General features: G+C 40.5%; 1 protein-coding gene across 1 annotated transcript in view; it reads right to left on the bottom strand.

Moving 5' to 3' along the window:
- Nucleotides 1–4,712: 4,712 nt before the first annotated feature.
- LOC134965281 (5-hydroxytryptamine receptor 3A-like) overlaps nt 4,713–10,139 on the bottom strand; it is a 41,909-nt gene continuing 36,482 nt past the window's right edge. Inside the window, exons 8-9 of the mRNA XM_063941766.1 lie at nt 9,554–9,711; nt 4,713–4,796 (exon numbers count right to left, since the gene is read on the bottom strand). Of these exons, the coding sequence (XP_063797836.1) occupies nt 4,713–4,796; nt 9,554–9,711 (242 nt within the window). The remainder of the gene's footprint in view (nt 4,797–9,553; nt 9,712–10,139) is intronic.

Below are 10,139 nucleotides of genomic sequence, written 5' to 3'. Positions count from 1 at the left end.
CCAGTGCCTCTAGCCCTTTAATCAATTTAGTACAATATATTAAAAAAGTGTGCTGCGCTCTTCTAAAGCAGCTCCATGCAGAGGCAGAACTCTGGGAGGCAACGGAGTCATCTGCCGCCGGGCTCCTGCTCTAAAGGGGGGCTTTTCTCCCCCCATTCTGTGACACCATTGAAGTAAGTTAATTGATGGCTGCCGCTATCTTTTCACTATATGAAGTTACTTCTCTGACAATTACACATAACTTCATATAGTTACAATTCTCATGCTTCCTATACTGGAGCAAATAGCTCCATCAGTAAAGTGTCTGCTGCCAGTGGGTTCTAATCCTGGGTATGACTGCTACGAAATGTGTGATTTAAAATAAAAGACAATGAAATGTATATATACAGTATATAAAAAAAATTCAGAACACTCCATACACACTCACACACACACACACACACACACACACACACACACACATGCACACATACATATATTTATCTAAATATAAAGGGGGGGGCAACTGGTATGAACTTGCCCCCGGGCAACTGTGACAAACTTACGCCACTGGCTCCATGTTGGTCTAGTAAGTAAAAATAATTGAATAATGAAGCGCTGAGGAGTTAAAATAGAATTATGTTATGTTTTGGTCAAATGCTGAAAAGAAAGATAAGGTTAAAATTAATGTTTAAGCTCTTTTGGTGAAATTTTTTAAAAAGTCCCGATAGTACAGCGTATGCCCACTTTTGTCAACACAATTGTGAGGGCCCAGGAGGGTTTACTAACTTTCCCTACCCTACCTCCGGTCCTCTGGTTGCGGTAGCGAGTGTTCTTTCTCTGTCGGCGTCTCTCCCTTCCAGCCGGAAGTTCGGGCAGCGTTGCGGAACATCACTTCTGGGTGATGCGGTAACGGGGCTTCTGGTGACCAACGCATTTCATGCACTGCGGCACTTCGTCTTGGGTAGCTGGTGCTTGTGCTAAATTATGTGCTGGTGCTTGTGCTAAATTATGCTTGTGATCCATATTTATAGGGAATCTTGAATCAACTTTATTGAGAAACTTTCTTTTTAAACGGAAGTTACAAAACAGGAACTTCCTATAAAAGGTGGTAAGCACCTGTTTATTCAGCATTTGACCTTATGTTGAATGTTTTGTATTTAACTTGTACTATAATGAATTCAAATATAATGAATTAATGTACAATTAATTAAAATGTTAAAAGTTGCTTTCTGCAGGGTATGAGTGTGTTTTTCTTTTTATACTATAAAAAACGTTGAATTCAATATCTATATTTAATCCATGAGGTTTCAGAGTTTTCAATTCGTAGATCCACTTGGTTTCAACTTTTTTAGATTTGTAGTTCGATCTCCTCCTCTCCAATATTTCTCGACTTACTGAATAGGGATACATTTTAATCCACTAGGATCTTTTCCATGATGTGTCAGGAAATGTTGGGACACACTGTGAGTTTCCAAACCTCTTCTTATATTGTATATGTGTTCTGAAAGTCGTGTTTTTAACTTTCGCTTAGTTTGGCCCACGTATTGTTTGCCACAAGGGCACTCCAATAGGTATACTGCTCCTTCCGTTTCACATGTTATTTCTGTCTTTACAGTATATATTTTATTTGTTTGGTTTGATTTGAATGAAGTCAGTGGTTTTGTTGTTTTTATTTTCATTGTTTTGCATCCCATGCAGTTTAAGCATGAGAAGAAGCCGTTAGTCTTTTTCCTTCCATTTTCCTGTTCTATAGAAATGTAACTTTGAGTGAGTTCTTGTTTGAGATTTTTGGCACGTTTATAAACGATTTTTTTTGGGGGGATGATCATTTTAAAATTTTCATCCAACATTAGGACATGCCAGTTCTTCTGTAGAATATTTTCTATTTCTTTATGGTTCGAACTGTATTGTGTGATGAATGCCATCTGTAACTCTGTATTTTCCCTAGTTTTTCTTGTATATTGAAATGTTTATTTTCTTTCAATTTTCGTTGTTTTCTCCATTTCTGTATTTATTTTCTCTTCTTTATATTCCTTTTTGAGCCATTTTCTTTTCACTTCCAGGCTTTGTTCTTCATACACCTCTGTCAGTGTGCAGTTTCTCCAGGTTCTCCTTAATTGGCCACCAGGGATGTTATTTAGCCAATATTTGTGATGGTTGCTGTTATATGGTAAGATGTTGTTTCCATCTACCTCTTTGATGTATGATTTGGTGAGTAGTTGATTATTCTCTGTATAGATTTCCAAATCGAGGAACATGGCTTTCGTATTGCTGGTGACTGTTGTAAATTCTAATCCAAGTTGTTCTCATTCATATAGGTTGTGAAATCTTTCAGTTCTTCTTCTGATCCTCTCCAAATAAAAAGCAAATCATCTATGTATCTTTTCCAACATAATAACTTGTCTAAATGTTTGTTGTTGTCTTTGTTCCAAATCATTTCCTCTTCCCAATATGCAACAACAAGGTTTGCATATGATGGTGCGAAGGAGGTTCCCATTGCAGTTCCCTTAACTTGCAGAAAGAACTCTCCGCCGTACCAAAAATAATTGTTATAGAGTATAAATTCTATTTGCTCCATGATGAAATTAATTTGTTTGTTTGGAATTGTAGTTTGTTCAGTTAGATAGTGTCTTGCAGCTTCACAGCCTAATGGATGTTGGATGCATGTATATAACAATTTGACATCGCTGGTGCAAATGAAGTATGTATCTTCCCATTGGATTTCTTCAAGGATCTGTAGGGTGTGAATTGTGTCCTTTAGTAGCTCACCTTTGAACTCTTTTGATTTCCCAGATATCGTTTTTATAATGTGGTGCCCAAAACTGAACACAATATTCCAGGTGCAGATGTACCAATGATTTGTACAGTGGCAAGATTACACTCTTGTCCCTTGTGATTGTTCATAAAAAAAATCCATTCAAGAATTGTTATTCACAGACTCTATTCTGTATATATAAATATTACATAAATAGCTCCAACATAGATAAACTGTAAAGAATAGTGAAATTGTCATGTACTCTATGGCTTTTAAATTGTATTTGTTGAAATTATTTGAAATTGAGTAGACTGCAATAAACAGACTAATCTTTTTCACCCAGTGGTCTTACAATTGTATACCCTCTCCCCCTGTCTGAGGCACAAGGTGTGTCTCATTACTGCACAGTAAAGAACATTTGGAATGAGGTTTCATCTATAAGTCTTCCTAGACAGAGCAGGATTTCTTTTCAATACAAAGAAAGATGGATGTCTACAGTGTGTCCTTGTATAGATTATACCAGTGGTCTCCAACCTTAATTGGGGTGTGACCTACTTTTGGAAAATAAAACCTCTGAAGGAGCTACCTCCTCCCCCCAATGCGCGTGCGTTCCTGCGAAAGTGGGTCTGGCCTCACAAAAGTGGGTGTGGCCTCACAACTACAAGTAATGCACCCCCGCATAGTGCCAGATACACAAATAATGCCCCTCAGTAATGCCAGATATTCAAATAATGTCCCTCAGCAGTGCCAGATACACAAATAATGCCCCCAGTAGTGCCAGATACACAAATAATGTCCCCCAGCAGTGCCAGATACAATGCCCCACAACAGTGCCAGATACAATTCCCCCTGCAGTGCCATTTAAAATGCCCCCCCGCAGCACCAGATAAAAGGCTTCCCCGCAGTGTTCGATACAGTGCCCCACACAGTGCTAACCCTTGCTGGCTTCTTCAACTGCCGCCGATGCTGCTCCTCCTGTATGAGGGACAGAAGGGTAGGAGAGCGCAGTGCGTGCCTCTCCTGTGAAGTCCGGAGAGCGTCTGCGGTTAGGGTGACAGAGTCTCCGATGTGGCGGGCATTTAAAATATGGTAAGTGGGCCAATCAAAACTCGCGGTCCGGCAGCCAATCAGGTGCCGTCACTGCCAGTCCACGAACTCTGATTGGCTGACATCCGGCACCATATTAAAAATGAAGGGAGGAGGAGTGCCAGTGACTGCCCAAGCCCGTGCACTCTGTGAGCTACCAAAAATACTACGGCGAGCTACCGGTAGCTCGCGAGCTATGGGTTGGAGAATACTGGATTATACTGTATATGTGCTCAATGAGATCACAGTAAGAAATTGTTATCGTCTACCTCTGATCTCCGAATTATTTGACCGCATCAAGGGAGTTTCTATTTTCACTAGACTGATCTTTGAGGCGCCTATAACAGTATTATGGAAGGGGACCAATGGCAGGTTTTCATCAATATTCAGGCTGTCCATTGTATTTAGCAATGCCATTCACTTTATGCAATGACATGCCATATTTCAAAATGTTGACAAATAAATATTTTGAAACTTGCTCTACTGGTACATGGTCATATACCTTGATGACATATTTCCAGTGATATCCAGTTCCACAGAATACTAGTTGTGGAGGTTCTCATTTGGCTCCGAACCCGCTATCTATTTTGTACATTAAAAAGTATATGTCTCAGCAACTTTCAGTATCCTTTCTTGGATATATTGTTTACAGCACAAAGCTTCAGATGGATACAGAAATAATACAGTTGATCATTGATTGACTCTAACCCACCAACTTCAAGGCTATACAGAGCTAGCAAATTATTATTAATAGTTTAGTCAAGAATATTCTACTCCTGTTGTGCTGATCACAGCCCTGACCTGGGAGAGTGCTAATAAAAAGGGGGCATTGAAAAGCTCTATGGATGCAGCAAGCACATTGCATAACCTGTATAGCATTACTAAATATTCATAATGGCTTTAAAGAGTTCTTCCATTTGTCCTCTTTTCTAACACGGATCAAGCTATAGCTCCCTTGAGGAGGTCCAATAATCTGGAAAGCAGTGATAGAGGATAGCAATTTTTATACTGCACTTACAGGTATGTAGAGCCCAGGATTTTCTTTTCAAGCTCTACACCTTTTAAAACAAGCGTTTACAGAATATTAGTCCCTATTGAGAATAGATAACCTGACTCCTTCATAACCTGACTCTTCAGAACTATTTTTCTTGAAGTAGATGCCTTTTCCCTTCTTTCCCAACAGTCATCTACAGGTATGCTTCATCCTCATGGTCCTTTGCCCACAGATTTATATACAATTAAATAATTTATGCTTCAGGAGAGAAGGACCTTTAAGACAAGAATCTTGCTTTGGAGGAAGACATCCATCCAGGGCCACCATCAGCAAATGTGGGACCCAGTACCAATGAAACAGACAGGCACCCTGCCAGTCTCTCCACCTCCGCCCTGCCCCCCCCCCCTCACACACACACACACACACACACACACACACACACACACACACACACACACACACACACACACACACAGAACCACCACCACCATGGATGCAGCAAGCAAATGCTGTAACCTCCCTCCAAAGCACATATACAGTATGTCCTTTTGATCTCTCCACATACCACCAGACTTCCCTCATAAGCATGGTAAGGATAAGTAAGTATACATGCAGAAGACATTCAGGCCATGACCTCACCGGATTAGATCCTAAATTTACACAGTATTCATAATGAAAAAGGGGAATGGCTTCACAGAAGGCAGTACAGAGGGAAGAAGTGTGAGAATGGAAGAGAAAACAGATGATTGGTGGTTGATCCCAGGGAAGTAGCCAGCCTCCATAAACTTGAAGCACAGCAAACTCGAGGCCACACAGCTATCCCAAACCCAGGTGAAGGGTCCCTCACAGTCCTCCCTAAAACTGTAAAAGTGGGGACAAACTCAGAATGAAAATATTAAAACATGCCTGAACCCCTGTGATGCGGGTCCTGAATCCATTCCAGTCCTGGGACATCTGCTGGTTACAACTCTAGCCCACCTGCTCTGGATCATCTGTCACAGTCTCCATAGTCCTCCGGTGCTCTAAGCTCAGGGGTGTCCCAGTGACAGTAGACACCCTGGTCCCTGTCATTCGCACAGAGGAGCACAATGTAACAACACATGCTACTCCTCTGTCCGGGATGGTTCGGTTTGCCATTTTTTAATTTTGTTAATCCTCTGGATGCCTACATGGACCCAAGTGGACAGAACTACACAGGGCATAGGTGAGTATATATATATATATATATATATATATATTATTTTTTTTTACAGGTGCCTTATGGATTCTACTGGACAAGTGGACGTGAATGGCGGTGTGGGATGTAGGTAAGTATATGTGAGTGAGTGAGTGTGAGTGTGCTAGTGTCATTTATAATTTTTTTACTTTAAGTGTGTGTGTATTGTCTTTATTTGAATATTTATTTTTGTTGTGGAACTACAGTTACCAGCGGGCCTTTAATTCCCTGCATGCTGGCACTTGTGGTTCTCCAAGTACCAGCATGCAGGGAGGCTTGCTGGAACTTGTAGTTCCACAGCAAAAGACAATATTTATTTAATCTTTTTAGACTTTGCCAAAGCGTTTGATACTGTACCACACATGAGACTTATCTACAAGCTACAAGAATCAGGGCTAGGAAGCACAATATGCACTTGGGTCAAAAACTGATTAGATAATAGGAAGCAGCACGTTGTGGTTAATGGATCTTTTTCAACTTGGACTGAAGTGCTAAGTGGTGTGCCGCAAGGCTCAGTATTAGGACCGCTATTGTTCAATATTTTCATTAACGACCTAACAGAAGGTCTAGAGAGCATGGTGTCAATTTTTGCAGATGATACCAAATTGTGTAAGGCTATAAATACAGAGGAGGATGCCGAGTCTCTTCAGAACGACTTAGTTAAATTAGAAGTATGGGCAGCCAAATGGAGAATGCGCTTCAACACAGACAAGTGTAAGGTAATGCACTGTGGTAACAAGAACATAAATTACACCTACCTACTAAATGGGGTAAAATTAGGGGATTCTGTACTGGAAAAGGACTTAGGTGTCCTCATAGATAGCAAGCTAAGCAGTAGTGCCCAAAGTAGGACTGCAGCAAAGAAGGCTAATAAGATATTAGCATGCATAAAACAGGGTATTGATGCTAGGGACGAGAGTATATACTCCCGTTATATAAATCACTAGTGAGGCCACACCTTGAATACTGTGTACAATTCTGGGCACCGTACTACAAAAAGGATATCCTGGAGCTTGAAAAGGTACAGAGGAGGGCAACCAAACTAATTAAGGGCATGGAGACGATGGAATACAAGGAAAGGCTTGAAAGACTAGGCATGTTTACATTGGAAAAGCGGAGACTAAGAGGGGATATGATCAACATCTACAAATATATAAGGGGACAATACACAGAGCTTGCGCGGGACCTGTTTTTGGTTAGATCAACACAGAGGATTCGTGGACACTCGCTCAGGTTAGAGGAGAGGAGATTCCGCACAATACGGCATAAAGGCTTTTTCACGGTAAGGACAATACATGTTTGGAATTCCCTGCCCGAGGGAGTTGTAATGGCGGAATCTGTCAACACCTTTAAGAATGGGTTAGATAAATTCCTAATGGATAAGGATATCCAGGGGTATGGTGCATAGTCATGCATTATAGTTACTATAAATAGGGATAAAATGTAATGGCTGACAGCAGCATCAGTCAGACATTTTAGTCAAATCATCATGCATAGTCCTTGGTCCTTGGATGTCTGGAGGGGGGGACCCCTTTATTGGGGGGATTCCCACTTTCCCAGGGAACCCTGGCCAGGGGTGACTAGTTAGGGGGGTAATGCCACCGTTGTGTGAAGTGAGCGCCCCCCCTCGCTCAGCACACATCGTGCTGAGTACTGAGCTGGGGGAGAGATGTGTGCTGATCGGTCTGTGATAGATCGCTCAGCACACATCTCCCTGTGTGTACCCCCCTTAAGTAAAAAAAAATTGTTACATTTCAGTGGTGCATGCGGGGGTTGAATGAGGGTGAGGTCTGAGTACCCCTCTGAGTTGCCCCTATTCATAGACCGACGAATAGTGATATTATGCTACAAGGAGATGGGGCTTAATGTTGCAAAACCCCTTTCACCACCCCATTCACCTACTTGCTGCATCTCCCCTCTACTGCAGACCCCATCCCCCCATAATTTCTGCATTTGTACCTCCTCCTGAGCATCATCTGTGATTTAAGTAACATACTGTATCATAACACAGTTATAGTAAAGAAAAACATTTTCAGCATGATTTAATATTTATTTAATGCAATTCCAAATAAAGACATACATATAATTAATTACTATGCCCTATGTACTCTTCTCCATTCACCTGCCTCATACAGTATAGAGTGCTTTTGATTAAGTTAAAACCTCTACTACAGGCATTCCCAACCGCGGTCCTCAAGGCACACCAACAGTGCAGGTTTTAGTTATATCCAGGCTTCAGCACAGGTGACTTAATTAGTAGCTCAGTTATTTTGATTTAACCATCTGTGCTGTAGCCTGGATATCACTAAAACCTGCACTGTTGGTTTGCCTTGAGGACTGTGGTTGGGAATGCCTGCTCTACTAGATAATAATATATTTATTTAGTTTGCTAGTAATATGTATACATTTTAAATCATACATTGTATTTCATTAATAACAGTTGTAAAATAATATTAGAGTAACATGACATCTGTAACTTGTACCAGTATTCATAACATCTCCGATGCACAAAAAGTGTGTGCATGAGTACAGCTAAAAGAAGGTGCCTCAGGGGTGTCATTGATTCCTGGTGATTTGATAGGTTGCATTTCCATGAACATTGGTTCTTCTGCATGCTCTGTATATTGTCCGCATCATTTGTGTCACACACAACGTCTTCTGATAAAGATGGAACAAGATGCAGTAGACTTTTGTAGAGATGTCAAGATCTTTAATGCAAATGTTACATTTCCAGTCTTACGTTCTTATTTTGCCGAATGCTACATTGCAGTGTAATAATAAATTCTGTGCTCCATGGTATATACATATAGCATAGTAAAAGGGTTGGGATGAAAACAGTATCAATTCATTCTGTTGTATACTGTAGTGTGGTTGCCAACACAGATATGTGAAAATTGGTCAAGGAACTTCAAAATGAAGAGGCTTGGTTAATGTTATTGAACTCACTCATTCACTCATGACTTGGGAATGGTTCCTTTGTGACTTAAGGAGCTACTGAAAATTGAACTTGCTTAGAAAACAGCCATCATAGCCAACATCTAATAGGTTCAAGACTTTTTTCATCCAGCTCCAAATAATTTTTGGACAGGCTTAAACAAGCTCAAACCTTCAGACTTTTGATAATGTTTTTTTTTTTTTTTTTTTACTTTGTGTAGATTCAACAAACTAGTTTAGGAACTTTGTTGAATTAGGAGAGCATATCTCTAGTGTTTGCGTTATAAGGGAGACGCTTGGGTAGTCCAAATTGATAGCGAGAATTACAGGCAAACCACTTAAGGGCAAATTGCATCAGCGAAGATGTGAAATTCTGTGCCCATTTGAAGAATGAGGTGAATATGGTGCAGAACAGGTACAACATTTTTCTCATCTCCATTACTGTACATTATAAGATATTGATCAATAGATATAATACATCTCAGAAATTAATGTGTTGGAGCCAAACAGTTATTATGACAACTGCGTACACTGACAAAGCTACAAGATATGCTCGGAAAAGACATTTGTCAACAATGTAGCCAACCTGAAGCCACTCCTTGGTAATACGATGCTCATCGTTTTCCTTCAGACGCTCTTGGATGGATTCAACCTCTTTTAGGATACAAAGCAGTACTTCAGAGTCCTTTGTTACTGCTAGTTGGCTGTTGTAATTCTTTCCATTTTCATTACTGTAACTCATCACTGTAGACAGAAAACATCCATTAGTATAAATGTATTGATTATAAAGCAGAGAAGCCCTGGGGTGGCACCGCTCTGCCAGACCATCAAACATTTGCTGCCTAAGTACTGAGTTGGACAGACCTGCTTACAGAGCTTGCTGACATAATAATTTGGGCTCAATTATTAGAAATAAAGTGACCTTAATAATAAACAGATTGCTAATACAAGAGGCTCTAACAACTATTATGGGTGAAGGGCAAAACTATACTAAATACAGAAGACACATAAAGGGGTCACTTCAATCAGAAACACGTTTGTAAAAGTCAACTTGCATCATAAAACTGAAGCTGATTCCAATGGATTGGAACAACACCTCGTTAAAATTGTCCAGTGTGTATGCAGTATGCCGCTGCTGATGCATGCTCCCATGTGTCATCAGCGACATCTTT

This window comes from Pseudophryne corroboree, chromosome 10, assembly GCF_028390025.1.
Source record: "Pseudophryne corroboree isolate aPseCor3 chromosome 10, aPseCor3.hap2, whole genome shotgun sequence".
In the NCBI taxonomy this organism is placed as follows: Eukaryota; Metazoa; Chordata; class Amphibia; order Anura; family Myobatrachidae; genus Pseudophryne; species Pseudophryne corroboree.
This window is presented reverse-complemented; position numbering and strand designations above follow the sequence as displayed.